Below are 17,531 nucleotides of genomic sequence, written 5' to 3'. Positions count from 1 at the left end.
GAAGGAGAAGCATCTGTAGGACAGTGGTCTCAGGCCTGAGGCGTGGTCGACCGTATTGGTTGGCCCCATTGGCTGAATTAAGCCCACCTGGCCTAGTTTGGGCCCACCCAGGTGTACTGCCCACCCCTTAGCCTTCATTGGCTTCCAACCTCCTGGGGGTGGGGGTGGGGGAGCCTCCAGGCATGGAGAGGACACCCCTGGTCCCTGTCTCTAGCTACCTAACAGCCTTCTGCTAGTAACTTCTAGTCTCTCCTTTCCCTTGTGCTGGTCAAATTCTTTAAAGAGGATGCTTTCAGTCTCCTACCTGGAAGCTATTTTCTAGATAACTGCAGGAGAAGAAAGGCGCTAGAGTGGTGCAGTGGGTGAGGGATCGGCCCTCTACCTGCAAGGTTGTTGGTTCCAATTTACCAACCAGTCCGGGAGGAAGACGACTCCGTGTGCTCCCCTAAAGATGCACAGACTCAGAAACCCTCCTCTGGAAAGATGCTGTGAGTGCGAACTGACTCAATGCAGGGGGTGGGTGACAGGACGAGAAGGTTGAGGGGGCCCAGTGTTCAGTGCATCAATGCCTCTCTGTTGAGTAGGGTGCCAAGCCCTTTGACTAGGCCGGCTTCTCATCTTCTGAAGCAGGCTTTTCACTAATCCTCCTGTTTTCAACCCCACTTTTATTGGTGACACCTGGTGCAACCTCTTCCTGCGATGTGTGAAGGCTCTCCCTACTGTGGGCTTAGGACCTTGGCTTCTTGGGCAGTGCTAAATCAGCTAGTGCCCACAAGTACCCATGCTGTCCAGGTTCCCACAGTCTCCTGTCTTTTCTCTTCTTGCTCCTATAGTACACGCCTTTAAAAAGGTCATTTAGTGAGGCTTGGGGTCGATTGTCATGCGCATGTTCCGCCTTCCGCGCCTTTTGCGTTGACTCTCCCTGCTATGAGGAGGGCTGCATTTGTTTGTGCAGAGGCTTGTCCACTAGATGGGTCCAAAAGGAGCATCCCCTCCTCGCTGCTGACTTCTCTTAGGAAGAGACACACACAAGCCCAGCACACACACATGCAGCTGAGTACACGCACAGTGCCACCAGCAACTCACTTAAGTCGCTTCCAGTTTCATGATGAAAAATAAAACCTAAACGGTCATGATGTCTGTAAAAAGACTTTGAGAACTCCTGATCCCAGTATCCAGAATGTGAAGTGTTCTTTTCAGTGCCTCGGCAACTGGCGTTTCTCTTGGAAACAACGAGAGAGTAACTTTTCGGCATTCTATCATGTTTCAGAATTTCAAATTTGGAAAAGAAAGCGCACGGTCACTCTGAGGCAGATACTCAGACGGAGGAGAGCCCAGAAGCAGAGAGAGAAGAGAAAGGCCCAGAAACTGTGAGTACTGAGTCTCACATGCCTGCTATCCCGTACCTGGTGGGCGTGAGTGTGGTGTGGAGGTGATGATGTGAGTCAGATGCTGTGTGTGTACTTCGTTGTCATGTTGTCGTTGTTGTGTGCCATCAAGCCGACCCAGGCTCCCTGGAGCCCTGGTGGTGCAGTGGTTAAGTGCTCTGCTACTAGACAAAAGGCCAGCATGTGGCCCTCTGAGCTGCTGCTGAGGACAAAGGATCGGAGGACCTGCTGCTGGAGAGACCAGGCAGAGAAGACCCCAGGGGCCAGCTCCTGTCTCCCTGCCTCTCCTCGGGTTGCTATATGTGCTTTAGGTGGATCAAAATAATATGAAAGCTGATTAATATGTGCTTCTCTGATATTTCCTTGTCCTGATTTGAATTTGCTTCAGTCTGCATTGTAGTGAGATGTAATTTCTCTCAGTAGTCTAGAAATGCACTATCATATCGCTTCTGGATCGATTTCCTCTCCTAAATGCTTCATATCGCTTCTGGATCGATTTCCTCTCCTAAATGCTTCATATCGCTTCTGGATCGATTTCCTCTGCTAAATGCTTAAGTGAACTGACCAGCGTAATGAAAACGGAAGTTTTCCCACCCTAGGAGCCTGAGTGTCGAAATAAGCAAGTTGGCACCGTTAACAAGTTGCTGTGCAGGTTTAATAGACAACTTTAAAGTTGGCCGTTGAGTCATGACCAAGGAAACCAGTGCTCTCCTTAATTAAGCTCTTCAGGGTATTTACATGCAATACGTAACGCTGAGTGCTTCAGCGACCATGGTCACCTAAGTATAATTATGGAGAAATAGACCAGCTACTTCTAAAAGTTATTTATATCGCTCAAGGCATAGCTGTAGTGTTTATAAGCATGAAAAAATGGATATATGCACTTCAAAAAGTCCATGGAGAAATTCCATTATCTTATCATTCTGTTCTTCCACAAACTTTTTGAAGCTCCATTGTGGGTGTGGGCATATAGCACATAGGTTTCTGACATTGCATAAGATGACTTTCAGTGTTGTGAGTAAGGAAACTTCATAAAGCAGAACTTGCAACTTTATTTCAAATAAGGATAGGACATGGCCAAGAAACCTGAGCTAGAATGGAAGATCCTGATTCTTTTGCTTTGAATAAAGCTCCGTGCATGCGTGTGTGCAAGTTAATGATGCCACGAAGTTACAGCAGGCATGTACATAAAATCCTAACTTTAGCTATTCATTTGCGCAACAAGTGTATAATGAATGCCTACCAGATGCTGTACTCTGGCTGAGTCTCCTTGACTCTCAGGGGAAGGGAGAACATTTAGAAAGCTGATGACAAGATCACCAGCAAGTAATAATAATGCCCCACACAATAAAAGTCATTCAATATAGGAAATTACTGAAACTTCCAGAGCAATTAAAAACAATCATAGAGCTTCTGGGGAAAATAGAAATAGAAATTGGCAAATTGAAAAGCTGTGAAGGAAACACAGAGGAGACGAGTGTTGTAGCAATATGTGGCGAAGAAATTAGACAGTGCCCTGCTGTCAGATAAAATAGTGTCTGGGGTCTTGAAGACTTGTCTCCAAACAAGCAGCCATCTAACTGAGATGTCAACTAAGTCCACATGGACAGTCACCAAAGGATTATAGATCATACAATCCAAAGTCAAAGGAGGGATTAGTATTAGAGCCTGAATTCCGGTTTGCAGAAGGCTATGGATGAGAGTGGGAGCCCAAGATACATTTGTGGGAATGACACAGGAAATAACCCTCTAGTGATCTCCCTCTGTCCATGGAGGGATGGGAGGAAAGAGAGTGTAGAAGACCAAAGGGGTACACCTGACTCGAGCAGTGAAGACGTCGTCAGTTGATCCCCATCTGATGCACGCTGGACCTGACGGGGTGTCAACATTATCTGTAGTTTTGTTTTTGTATGTTCATATTACAGTTTGTCTTGGAGGTATCATGTCATTGCGGGGACGGTTACCCTCTTGACATTGTGTCACTGTTTTTCGGTATATGAAACCCAGGATTGTTAGGCTGATAGAGACAGCAAGTAGTATAAGGGGTTCAGGCTGCTGAGGGACAGGGGGCAGGCAGTAGAAGGGAAGCAATGTCAAGGAGTCCAGGAAGGAAAAGAGCATTTGGAAACTGACTGTGGTAGCAATTATACAATACTGCTTGACGTGATTGAACTGTGGAATATGTATTAACTCCCCATTAAGAATAATTTTTTTTAACAAAAGAAAAAAGTTTTGAGCAGGATAAGTAAGGCGGTGACCTATGATCCCCTGAGCCATGTTGTCTCGTTGTCAGTTGCCACTGGGGTGGTTTTGACTCCGGGTGACCCCTGGTGTACAGAGTAGAACTGCTCTGTAGGGTTTTCATGACTGTAGCTTTTTAGTAGCAGGTCACTTCTCCAGTTAGGGTGCAGACCACTAACCTGGTACCCAGCAATCAAGCACTTCACCTTGTGCTCCCACTAGGGACTCTCCAGAGCTATGACCACGGTTCATCTTCATTTTGATAAAGTCAATTTCTCAAATGTGGACAAATTAACCAGTAAATGCTCTACAGGGAAGTCCTGTTGTGTCTAAGCCCTGTTGGGGGCATTACTGATCAGAATTCACTCAACTCATCATTAATTTCTACTTTGGGCTCAATGGTTTGTACCATTTGCTTCCAAAGAGGTTCATTTAAAAAGATGAAATCATCAGAGGATGCTAATCACATCTTTGTTGACAATCGCCTGTATGATAGATTGGGAGTGAAGTGGAGATGCTGAACCTTCAAGTGACGACCCTGTTTAAAGAGCTGCAAGAGGCTCATACAAAACTCAGTGAAGCAGAGCTAATGAAGAAGAGACTTCAGGAGAAGTAAGGATGAGAGACCAATTCTATCCTCCTAAATATATGTATCTTTGCAAAATATGCTGTATCCCTGTTACAGTTTTGCCACACATATTATTATGTAAAACTATGGTAACTCTGTTACAATGCTACTGAGTAAAAGAAAAAAGACCAAATTACTATATGAATTCGGAAAACACTAATGTACAAGCAGGATATACTTGTAGTCCTATGGGCGGGGTAGGGACTTTGATCTTGCTCTTGGGGAGCACATTTTAAATGTACCAGCCTGTGGGAAAATATGTATAAATCTGCAAGCCAGCCCTCCCTTGACTGATGTAAGCGGTAAATGCTCTACAGGGAAGCCTGTTGTGTCTAAGACATGTAATATTTGGGGGTATTAATGGTCAGAATTCACTCAACTCACCATTAATTTCTAATTTGACATGATAAACATAAAAGAAAGCTGAAAAGAGGTGAAAAAAATTACACAAGCTATATTTAGAGAAAACAAATTATTTCAATCAATTGTTACAGCTAACAGATACACTGAGGATTTTGCATTTTCTTATTTTTTCATTATGTAGGAAATTAGCCAAAACTTAGGAAAACTAAATTGGTAGTCTCTTAGACTAGTTGACAAATACATTTCCAACACAACATATGGGTTTTTTGGTGTTTGTTTGTTTTTCGCTTTACATAGTGCTCTGGTCTGCTGGTATAACTTAGCAGCTAAAGCTAAGAACTTTGAACCAACAGACCTAGGTTTTAAATATGAGTCTACCACTTACTTTCCAGGCGGCCTGGGGGTATAGTAGGTTATACGTTGGGCTGCTTCCCACAAGGTCAGCAGTTCAAATTTACCAGCTGTTCTGTGGGGGAAAGGTGAGGCTGTCTGCTCTCACAAAGACTTGCAGAGGCAGTCCCACCATGTCCTAACAGGATCCCTGTGAACTGGAATCCACCGGACGGCAATCAGTTTGGTATTGGACTACTTACTTCTTATGTCCTCGGGCAGGTTCTTTTATTTAACTTCTCTGAGCCTTACTTTTATCTTTGTAAATTGTTTGTCATGGTGCTTACCTCATACATTCTATTAAATGAAATGCTGGTTAGGTGCTCGGCACTAGTGCCACCACCTTGGAGTTGATGCCCACTCTTAAGGACTCCGCAGGACACGGTGGAAGTGCCCCCCAGGGTTTCTGACTCTGTCGTGATCGTTGACCCGCAGGTTGGCTCGCGGGTTTGAATCACTGACCAGTGCGCAGCCTACTGCACCACCACATAGATAGCTCGCACTTATTTGATGTTTGCTATTATCACATTGAAATTCCCGCCTTTGATCTTTAAAAAGACATAAGGTCCTTTGTTATTCCCCATTGAATCTTTGTCAGAAGTCCTAGTCTTTGTGTTTAAAGAGCTAGTATCTTCTTTACCTACGAAAGGTTTCCGTAGATCACTGTGAGAGGTGCCTTTGTCCAGTTACAACTTTGTTCTGTATTTAAGTACAAATACTCATATTGTTAACAAGACCAACTCAAGGTGGATGGCTCCTGTGATCTTAGGTCTGTACTTTTCTACGTTTAGGCATCAGGGTTTAGAAAATGGCCATGTCCAAGGAAAAGACAAAGAGGAGAAATGTTCTAGTTTGACCACTAAATTCTTGAAAATCATAACCCTCTGATATTTTGTATTTGCTACTTAATCTTGGTATTTATGTGAAGCTACTAAAAAGCGAAAGCCTGATGATATCTTCATGGTCCTTAGGTGTCAGACCCTTGAGAGGAAAAACTCTGCAAGCCCCTCCGAGCTGAATGAAAAACAAGAACTTGTGTACAGTAACAAGAAGTTAGAGCTGCAAGTAGAGAGCATGCGATCAGAGATCAAAATGGAGCAAACTAAAACAGAGGAGGAGAAGTGAGTACGCTGGGAAGGAACAGGGATTTTGTACAGATTGGAATTAGGATTTGAGAATGACATTTCTCTTCTATTACTTTGGAGTAACTCTGGAAGGCTGTCTAAGGCAATTAGTTTTATCTCCTAACAAAATTATGGAAATGATTTGTGTTCTCGCTTTTCGGAAAATATTATTTCATTGCAGTGCAGGAAAATGCTAGTGACTGGTGGGTGATAAAGGTAGGCGAGATCGTTGCTACTTGGGTGGTCCAATGAAGGCTGCTCTTTCCTCCCCAAGATTCCATTTTTGAAAACCTCTCTGCCTCTCTCACTCTCACTCGCGCTTTGAAAATCTCTTTCCATAGAACCAAATTTGCGACTCTGCAGTTGACACACAGCAAGCTTCTTCAGGAGCACAGCCATGCCTTGAAGACAATTGAAGAACTAAAGATGAAAGAGGTATTCATAGAGAAAACTTGATTTCCATAGCCTGGTAATGATTGAAAACTAGCAGACATCTGTATGTAAACTATTGACATTCAGCTTTAACTCAGTCTGGTTTCAAAGGTTGGTTTTCAATTGATATTTTTGTGTGTGCTGTTAAGTGTGTGTAATTTTTGATACGTTATATGTCTATGAATTCAAGGATGGTAAGGTGAAGTTCAAAGATAATGGAATTTTCCCACGAGTTTTTTTTAACACCCCCTCCCCCCCCCACACACACACAGAGTTCTCTTTGTGTACAAAGATGGTCCTAATGTCCTCTGGTCGGGGAACACACTTGCAGTGTCTCTGCCGGTCGGTTTACAGGAGAGCAGCAGAGTGAGTAGTGTACACACCGCGAGACAGCCGGCTCGGGGGAGAGGCATCATCTGGTGCGAGGGCCTCTGAGAGGCCAGCTGGCCCACTGCTGGGACGCTTGAGACCCCGAGCTCATTGGTGTGCAGCTTCAATGAAGAACTGCCCCGCATGATGCGGCCACTCACAGGCCACATCAGCTCTGAATTAGAAGGGGTCTTTGGGTTTATATCCTTATAAATAAACTCCTAGGTTTTTTCCCATTTATCGTTAAATGGAATATATTTTCTCTTTGAGGCCTAGTAGATATTTAATTGAGACGTGTTCCTTCATTTCTACTGACTTCACAAAGAAAGAGTGACGTGAGTAGAAACATAGCCCTGTCAGTGAGTGAGGCACAGCCCCATTGAAGTGGGGGTTTGTCAGCACCTTTCTCTGAGTGTATTCTGTGTGTCACGATCATACTAAATTAGGGAATGACCCTTTGTAAGCTATAAGCCCAGTGGACACACCTTTCTAAGTTGGTCTTCTTCAGTCAGAAAAGGTGGACAAGGCAGTTCTGCAGGAACTGAAGGAGAAGCTGGGCCTGGCCGAGAAAGCCCTGGCTTCAAAGCAGCTTCAGATGGATGAGATGAAGCAGACCATTGCCAAGCAGGAGGAGGACCTGGAAACCATGACCGTCCTGAGGGCTCAAGTAAGTCGTACTCTGAAACGTGGACTGGCAGTGTTTATTTCAAGCGGGAAAGGAATGTGGTTTAAAATGCATAGTTTAATCTTGTATCGTTCCGCCATTATATATATTTTTACCTTGTTAGTGAAGCATATGTTGTTGATTGGTAGGTCACTGAGTTAACTCCAACTCATAGCAACCCTTCGTCCAACAGAACAAAGCATTACCTGGCCCTGCACCCCCCTTAGAATCATTGCCATGTTTGATCCTATTGTTGCAGCCACTGTGTCAATCCATCTAGTTGAAAGCCTCCCATTTTTCTGGCTGACCCTGTATTTTACCAAGGCTGGTGTCTTCCTCTAGGGACTAGTGCCTCCCGATAACGTGTCCAGAGTATGTGAGACTTCCAAAGGAAGCCTTGACGTTGTTCCTTCTAAGGTCCGTACTTCTTCCAAGGCAGGTTTATTTGTTCTTCTGAAAGCCCATAATATATTTAATCGCCTTCACCAATATCATAATTATCATGATAATTCAAATGTATTCATTCTTCTGTGCTCTTCCTTTTTCATTACCCAGGTTTCACATGTATATGAGGTGACCGAAAAGACCATTGCTTGGGTCATGTGCACCTTAGTCCTCCAAGTGATATCTTTGCTTCTTAACACTTTAAAAGAGGTCTTTTGCTACAGATACGCAAAATGCAATATGTTATTTGTTATTTAGTATTTAAAGAGCACACTTATTAAGTCTTAAACTGGACAGGGGCAAGATAGCTTCAGAGACATGTCATCCAGTGAGGGAGACCATTAACCCAACATCATTGTGGTGTTTGCTGAGAAACAGAACTTTAAAAAGGACAGGGGACATCAAAGAAAGTTGTCACCAAAACATGGTGGCTAAATCATTTGATTTCTTGACTACTGCTTCCATGGGCATTAATTGTGGATCCAAGTAAAATGAAATCCTTGATACTTTCAATACTTTCTCCACGCGTCATGTTGTTGCTGATTGGCCCAGTTGTCGGGATTTTCATTTTCTTTACATTGAGGTGTAATTCATATTGAAGACCACAGGCTTTGAGCTTCATCTGTAAGTGCTTCCAGGTCTCTGCTTTCAGCACCAGGGTGGTATCATCTGTATATCACAGGTTATTAGTAAGTCTTCATTCTTCTTCGTATCGTCCAGTTTCTTAGATTATTTGCTCAGCATGCAAATTAAATACTATGGTGAAAGGATACAACCATGACACACACTTTTCCTGATTTTCACCCATGCGTTATCCTCTGAGTCTATTCTCATGACTGTGTATTGATCCATCCGCTATTCCTCATGAGCAAATGACGTGTTCTGGAATTCCTTTTCTTTTCAATGTTATCAAACACGTGGAAAAGTGCATTAATCTTTAGCGTAGAGCTTAATGTATTGGCATAAAGCATAAATACTGGTGAAACCACTAATCAGATCAATAGTAGAACATTAGCACTCTGGAAACCCTCCCATCCCTTCCAGCCCATCCATTACTACCTCCCTGGGTTTTTCCAACGATGTAACCATCATCATTCTGACAATAAATCCCCTAGTTTACTTTTTGACTTTTTGAACTTTATCTAAATAGAATCATATATATGTTTTTTGATATTGGCTTTTTCTGTGAACATGAAGTTTGTGAGATTCATCAATGGGTTCCAGTTGATCTAGCGCTTCCATTTTTGTCACTATTGTGGTTAGTTGTATACTGTTATTTAATTATCTATCTTTCCAGTCTGGGGCATTGTGATTCATGTTGTGACTTCCTCATGCAGGCCCCTCCTTCTGTTTCCATGTGCACTTGTGTCTGTTGGGTAGACAGAAGTGAAATTATCGCCCCATGGGGATATCCATGTTATTCCATTTTAATAGTAAATTGTAATTGTTTTCACCAGTATCATAATCAACATAATCCATATCATAATTCAGATGTATTAATTCTTCTTTGGCCTTCCTTTTTTGTTACCCAGGTTGCACATGTATATGAGGTGACTGAAAAGACCATTTTAATCGTAATTCCAAATGGCTTTCCACAATGGTTGTATCAGCGCTCACTCCCCTCAGCAATGATTGAGAGAGCCCATTGTTCTACATCCTTTTCAACACCTGTCTTATGGTCTTCTCTATTGTAGCTATTTTGGCAGGCATGGTTTCTCATTTACATTTTTTCAGCTGAACAATGAGTTTGAGTACTTTTTCAAATGTTTATTGCTCATGTACATACCCCTTTCAGTGTTTGATCAAGTAAACACAGTAATTGTACTCCAGATAGACGCTCGGGGACGAGCCCTTTCCTTCTCACAGAGGGATCTTTTGCTGAATAAGAGTTCTTTAAAAAAAAAAAAAGAGAGAGTTCTTAATTTTAATATAGTTCAATTTTTGTCTTATCATTTACGATTAATACTTTGGGTGCCCTGTTTAAGAAATGTTGCATTTCCTAAGGCCATGAAGGTAGTCTCCTGTATTGATCTTCTAAAAGCTCTGTTGTTTTCCCTTTTACACTAAGATTTTTACACTTTGGGGATTAGTTGTTCTGTGCGGAGTGAGACAAGGGTAAAATTTCACATTGGTTTCCTATGTGAGCATCCTATTGACTTGGCACCATTTATTAAAAAGGTCCTCCTTAATTGCTCTATTGCCTTCTTTGCCGTTACATTTTGTCCATGTCAGCATGTATCTGTTTCTGGACTCTACATTGCTCCCTGGTTTTCATGTATATCCTTTATCGGATACCATACTCTCTTGACTTATATTACAGCTTCGTGTGTTTTGACTTATGGTAGAATGAGCCCTTCTCCTTTATTAATATTCGGTAAGAAGCCTGTATGTATTATTTCCCCTTTGCGTTTTCATATACATTTTAGAATGAGTTTGGCATGTTCCATATATACATACACATAAACCTACTGGGGTTTTGGTTAGGATTATATTAAATATTTATAGATCAATTTGGAGAGAGCTGACATCTTTACAGTTTGAATCTTCCCATCATGATATCTAAACTTTCATTGTTCTCAGTAATGCTTTTTAATCTGCTTAGTAGAGGTTTTGCTTACCTTTCATTCGATTTAGTCTTAGATCTATACAACATATAATAAAACACAGAAGACAAATCTAATAAATATCATGTATAATTTTATGATTATAGAATCTAGATGATACCTAAAAACCAGGTTGACTCAAATTGCCATCAAGTCGGTTCATAGCAGCCTTCGACCTCAGGGTAGTAGCACTGCTCCAGAAAATTCCTGAGGCTGGGGATCTTCTCTTTTTTTTCAGTCATTTTAATAGGAGCTCTTACAGATATTATAACAGCCTATAATTCAATTAGATAAGTATGATTGTTCAATTGCAGCCACGATCAGTTTCAAAACATTTTCTTTCTTCTTGAACTCTTTGATATCAGTTCCCCATTATCCCCTCCCTCCCCCACCCAACCCTCAGGAACCCTTATTGTTTTATATTATATTATATTACCCATTCATGCAGGCCCCTTTGTTCCCAAGTGCACCTGTATCTATTGGGTATATAGCTAGGAGTGAAATTGCCACTCCATGAAGATATACATGATATATATACATATTCCCCCTGTATCTTATATCATCCAATGTATCCCCTCACCTACAATTCTGTTATTTGTTCCCCTCCAGTGGGGTTATACAGTTATCATTGCTATCAGCTCCTCCTTCCCCCTCTGCCCCACCGTTTCATCCCGTACCCTCAGGGAATCATTACGCTGGTTACTGATTCTAAAGGGTTAGCTATCTTGGCTTTCATGCATCCAATTAACTTAATCATACAAATGAACATACTGTACACAGGTCTAAGAAGGTTAATGAGGTAAAACAAAGACCATGATATAGTAAGGGGAGGAAATAGTAAAGAACTAGAGGGGAGTTGTGTGTTTCATCGGCGCTATGCTGCACCCTGGATATGTCATCCCTTCCGTGTGGCCCTTCTGGGAGGGATTGTCCAATTATTATTTTTTTTAATTAGGGGTTCTTATAGCTCTTATCACAATCCACACATAAATCCATTTTATCAAACATATCTTTACATATGTTGTCATCATCTTTTTCAAAACATTTTCTTTCTACTTGAGCCCCTGACATCAGCTCCTCATTTTCCCTCTCCCTCCCCCACAGGTAAGTTTGGGGTCTCCCCTCTGTCTATGTTCCTTCAGATCAATTTGATTGCTTGTTTTTGAACTTCTGATACCAATTCCCATCGGCACCTCATGGAAACACAGGCTAGTGTGCTTCTTCCATGTGGGCTGTGTTGCTTCCCTGCCAGATGGCCGCTTTCTGGAAAAGTAGATTGCCTTCTCTTTCTCCCATCGAGCAGCTGTTGGCTCAAACCAGGGAGCAGCTGATTGCTACTCCAGGGCTCGCTCCTAATGGAGAGTAACATCACAACATTAAAAATGGCTTTAAAAAAACAACACGTCATTTCTGAAGGTTTGCTGATATAGTGAAGTAAAATTGATTTTGTGTGTGTTAGCTTTGTATGCAGCAGATTTTCTTAATTCATTTTAATTCTAAGTATTCTTTTGGAATTTCCACATAAATAATCATTTGACTTGAATAATAAAAGGGTTTCTGTTTATTTCTTGGTTTTCCTTGCTTAATGTTGTGTAGTAGTAGCGAGAACAATAGCTTTGTCTTACTCCCAGACTCATAGGCAATGCAGTCAACATTGTACTGTTAAATGTCTGATGCTTGCTATATACTTTCTGTACCTATGATTCTATCAGATTAAGGAAATTTTATTTGCCAAGAATTTTGGATCAATTTTTATTGAAGAAGTATTTCTTGTCCATATAATTAGATAATTAAATACCGTCTTCGTATGTCCGTGTGGTGAAATGCATTGATTTTTCTGAATTTGCTGTTTTGTTTTACGCCGTGGGTCCCTCGGGCTCTTGTCTGTACCTAGTGCTGGATGTAGCTTGCTCGAGCGTTACCGAGAACTTTTGCATGTCTGTTCTTGAATAAGGGAGCCCTGGTGGTGGTGGTGCTGGGTGAGCATTGGACCAGCAACCGCAAGGTCAGTGGTTCAAACTGCCCCACAGGAGAAAGGAGAGGCTGTCTGCTGCCATGCAGAGGGGCGGCCTTGGAAACCCTATGCAGGACCCCTCTGAGTTGATTGACGCGATGGCAGTAAAGGTGATATTCCTCAACAAGATCGGCACCGAGTGTTTCATACACTGCTGACCTTGTCCCGTTGTGATAGATCATATTGTCACTAAAACAAGGTGAGGCCTATTTTTGCCCCCATTGTTCTCTGGGATAATTTGTAAAAGGTGGGTTTATGGTGACTATTTTAATCCTCCTGATGGCAGTAGTTGGAGCGATAAGGAGATTTAAAACTACATAGTTTGGTGAGGCATAATAGGGCTCCCCACTCCCCCACCCCCCCGCTATTCTTTTGTTGATTTGTTAGTTGGTTTAATTTAAAGTGGGTTCATTGTACCTTCTGTGCTGTAGCATTTTCACTATCTGTCTATCTTGGGCATTTCTCCAAGGTAGTACCCACAGCTGTATATATATTTGTGGCATATTGCCCTAAAGTGTGTTACCATTGATAGATTTGACCAGTCCTGTCATGATAGCCAATGAGCCCTGGACTGCTAACCACAAGGGTGGCAGTTCAAACTCACCACCTGTTCTGCAGGAGAAAGGTGAGACTGTCTGCTCCTGTGAAGATTTAGTCTTGGAAACCCACGGGAGCAGTTCTTACTCCTGCCTGTGGGGTCGCTGTGAGGAAGAATTGACTTGGTGGCAGTGTTGGGTGTTTGGGTTTGTATTAGTGGGCAGATAGGTAGCGAGTACTAAGACCTTTGCTGTTTTTGTATGTATGTTTCACGTCCATGTAGAATAGTCCAAATGGAATGGTTGAATCAGTGGATATGCACATTTTTAAGTTAAGTAAATAGTCCCAGATTGTCTTCCAAAAATACATTACCCAAATTTTCCTCACCATAAACATATTTAAAAGTTCCTGTTTCTACATACCCTTCTATACACCATCTATGTGTATGTATTGGGATCTATATCCATATCCATGAATGTGGAGATGCTCATGATGCATCATTGTCAGGGGACTCCACTGAGATGGATCGTTTCCTTTGCTGTGGGGACGCTGTGCTCTGACAGGTTGCCCCACTCTCCTATAGTTGTCTGTCCATCTTTGGTTTACCTGGACAGCCCCTCTGGTCCATTTGTCCAACAGCTCTTCTTGTTAGTGCCCTTAATATGTCAGACACTGTTCACACTTCGGGGGCTATAGGGACGGACAAAATAAAGACCCTGTCCTTCCTGGCTCAAAGCTGGTAAGTCCTTGAAGGTATCTTTAATAAATACATTTTTTCCTAACTACAATTTTGAATGAAAACTTAACTGGCAGGGAGTCAATCTTTGACACAGAGTGACCATGTAGGACAGAAGAGAACTACCCTTTTGGGTGTCTGAAACTGTACCTCTTTACCAAAGCAGACAGCCCCATCTGGCTCCGGCGACTGCTGGTTCAAACCGCTGACCTCGGTGGATAGCCCCTCAGTATGTAGCCATTGTGCCAGCAGAGCTCCGATCAGTTTTGACAAAATGTTTACATCGAAAACAATGTTATTTTCCAAAGGAAGGGTCATGAACGTGACTCATATCCCTGAATTGTAGGTGTGACAGGTGTTGAAAAGGGCAAGCGATTTGTTACATATATTCACCACCACATTCATAAATGAACGGAGACTCGTTTTTATCCTGGAGTTATTAAATTTGAAAAGGAAAAGCCTACAGTTTTAAACCTAGAAAGTTACTCACCAGTATTAGAATAATATTCAATTCACTTACATTATTAAGGGGGATCCAAGAGCAACTTAACCGGTTAGTCGTAGCTTTCTAAAGCAGTGGTTCTCAACCTTCCTAATGCCGCGACCCTTTCATACAGTCAGTCCCTCATGTGTAGTGACCCCCCAACCATAACATTATTTTTATTGCTACTTCATCACTGTCATTTTGCTACTGTTATGAATCGGGTGACCCCTGTGAAAAGGTCGTTTGCCCCCCAAAGGGGTCGCGACTCACAGGTTGAGAACCCCTGCTCTAAAGGGTCTCTCCTGAGGCTGACCCTCAAAAGAGATCGGAAGACCCATCTCCAGGATGTCTCACTTACCCGGCTGGGGGTGGACGGCCTCAGTTCCTCCCCTGTTGGAGCTGCCCACAGAGCCCCCTCAGTGCTCCGACAACAGAGCGACTGGTTGCCCCAGCAAGCAATCCAGCAAGGGGGAAACCTCTGTGTCTCTTGTGGTGACCCAGTCTCAAAAGCTTCACACTATCATTTCCGGAAAATCCTAGCGCATGTTGGCCATATTCCTTGTGGCAGCGGATCACATCAGGGCATGAGCAGCCCTGGTGGCAGCAGGGCGACGAGTCGGGCTGTGGTCCTCGCGGCTGGCAGGTGGAAACCACCTGCAGCTCCTCGGGAGAAAGACGGCCTTTTTCCTCCATAAACTCCATAAATCGATGAGTCCGCAGTGCCTGCATGGCAGTGCGAGTAAGCACCCCATCTTGGAGGCTAACCACCACCATGGGAAACCAGTGGTATGAGGAAGGAATGAGGCCTTCAACCTGGTCTCAGATCTTCATTGGGCCACTTAACTAATAGCCCAAGGTTAATAATAAACCTAGCAGAGTGAATCAACCATTTACTATAGTGAAGTTAATCCTGACTATTTTTATTAGACAGTTGGCCACACTCTGAAGGGATACAATGGCATAAATCATGGGTTAGGCATTGGGCTGCTTACCGCAAGGTCGGCAATTCAAACCCACCAGCTGCTCTGTGGATGAAAGATGAGGCTGTCTGGTCCCCGAAAGATTGACCGTCTCAGAAACCCTATGTGGGACCACTGTGAATCAGAACCAACTCTATGGCAATGGGTTTGGGTTTTAGTATTGAAACAGTGTAAACCTGTGACATTGCTGTCTTCTAAGTCTTTGCAGCACATGCCCACATGCGACTTGTATCTTCTGTTTGGATACAATTGCAAAGGCGTGGCCATGACATTGATCTCCAGCAGGAATGTGGACCTCTAATTTATAAAGCGTATCACAGCATGCAGCCGATCCACATTCTTCTTGTTAATAGCCGTTGTCTCTTTTTCTCTCTAACAGATGGAAGTTTACTGCTCGGATTTTCATGCTGAAAGAGCAGCAAGAGAGAAGATCCATGAAGAAAAGGAGCAGTTGGCATTGCAGCTGGCAATTTTGCTGAAGGAAAATGATGCTCTTGAAGATGAAGGCAGGTAGGAAGATGAAGGAGAGGAAGACTTAGAGCCTACACCAGCTTGGGGTTATGGAAGAGGTGATCTGTCTAAGACGTCTCATAATTGCAGCTCTGAGAATGGCTCAACATTCTTCATCGAATCGTGTTCCTAGCTCTGAGTTTGGCTTACTCTCGGGCTCTGCGGAGTCTTGTGGGAGCCCGACTGGGTTCCGTGCTGTGAGATACGCCATAAAGACATGGCATTATGTGTTCTAGGGCCCAATCTTGCCACTGTCATGAAGAATATATTCATAACAGTTCACATTTTCCCATGTGTTTTAAAAGAAAGCACTACTAAAATGACGTCTGATTTTTTTTTTTAATTTCATTTTGAGGATTTTCAAGTGATATACACCAATATATACCCCATCCAAAATTGGCAGTTGCTAACAATTACTTCATTTTGTTTTGTTTGTAACTTCTTCTTGTGAGTTAAATGAAGGTGTACAGAGCTTTACACTCAACAGGTCATGCCTAGTTTGTGTCGACCCATCCATTGCCATCCCTCACCGCACCATCACTTACCCCACTGCCTCCCTGTGCCTCCTGCTTCCATTCCACTCTGCCCTAACCCTCTGAGCTGTTTGTGGGTAAATGCCACTGTGTTAGGGTTCTCTAGAGAAACAAAACCAGGACACTTGCGATTATATATATATATATATATAATACAGCTTGAAGGAATATAATAGCTAATTAGTCCACACAGCAGTATAGAGGGCCCAGTTCAACTCACTTCCATGGAACAGTTAATATACTGGAAGTCCTTCAAATCACGAGGGCTGCTGGATCCAGAGTCAAGAGAGCAGACAGCTGAGTCTTCTGTAGAGTACATGCAGGCAGTCCGTCCACAGGCAGCAAACAGCAGGGCAGGTCACCAACAGTCAGCCAGATGACAGGTTCCAACAGTCCCTGCAATGTATGCACCAACAGCTTGGCGAAGCAGATCTTGAAGGAACCTCAAGCTCTAGTGACATGATCCACGGGTTGGGTGTCCCAGGGGTAGTGGAGCTCACAAGTTGAGGCAGAGAACTAGCTAAGGCAACCGCACACTGGTCTGATCACCAGAGAGCAAGAGAGAGACAAGCGAGGTTTGCCAAAACATTTATCTCTTTGCCCTCCAATCAATCTGTGACCTTATTAATTCCACATGTTTCTATTGGCCAGATTGGCATAATAAACCTACCTATCACAGCCACTTTTTTTTATCTTAAATGGTTAATGACTCTAGCTCTGGGCAAGTTCAATTCCAGACCTGAAGGGTGGTGAAGGGCCATCATCTTGGGGGTCCCACCAGTCTTATCTGACCTGTAAGCGTGGGCTCTTTTATGGTTTTGAGTTCCGTTTGATCCATCTTTCTCCCACTCTATCCAAGGGCATCTGATGTGATCCTTTTCAGGGCTGGTGGTAGTGGTAGCCAGACCTCATTAGTGTTACTGTTCCCCTTATAAACCTCAAAACTGAGCCACGGAGGGGAGTTCAGTTCCAGACCCGAAATCGATTGTCATAATCTGGGGGATTCTGTCAGTATCTATCTGAGTAGTAAGTCTGGTCTCTTTCGTGATTTGTAATGTTGTGTCACCTATTTCTCCCACTCTGTTCAGGAC

General features: G+C 43.0%; 1 protein-coding gene across 1 annotated transcript in view; it reads left to right on the top strand.

Annotated features, from left to right (window-relative positions):
• Positions 1-17,531, top strand: part of OPTN (optineurin) — a 98,256-nt gene that overhangs the window by 36,689 nt on the left and 44,036 nt on the right. Inside the window, exons 7-12 of the mRNA XM_045285580.1 lie at positions 1,271-1,370; positions 4,126-4,241; positions 5,982-6,131; positions 6,476-6,569; positions 7,444-7,602; positions 15,777-15,907. Of these exons, the coding sequence (XP_045141515.1) occupies positions 1,271-1,370; positions 4,126-4,241; positions 5,982-6,131; positions 6,476-6,569; positions 7,444-7,602; positions 15,777-15,907 (750 nt within the window). The remainder of the gene's footprint in view (positions 1-1,270; positions 1,371-4,125; positions 4,242-5,981; positions 6,132-6,475; positions 6,570-7,443; positions 7,603-15,776; positions 15,908-17,531) is intronic.

Source organism: Echinops telfairi, unplaced genomic scaffold (genome assembly GCF_000313985.2).
Source record: "Echinops telfairi isolate 266 unplaced genomic scaffold, ASM31398v2 ScPeMD7_7473;HRSCAF=8511, whole genome shotgun sequence".
Taxonomy (NCBI): domain Eukaryota; kingdom Metazoa; phylum Chordata; class Mammalia; order Afrosoricida; family Tenrecidae; genus Echinops; species Echinops telfairi.
Note: the sequence above shows the minus strand (reverse complement) of the source record. Positions and strands in the feature narration are given on the sequence as shown.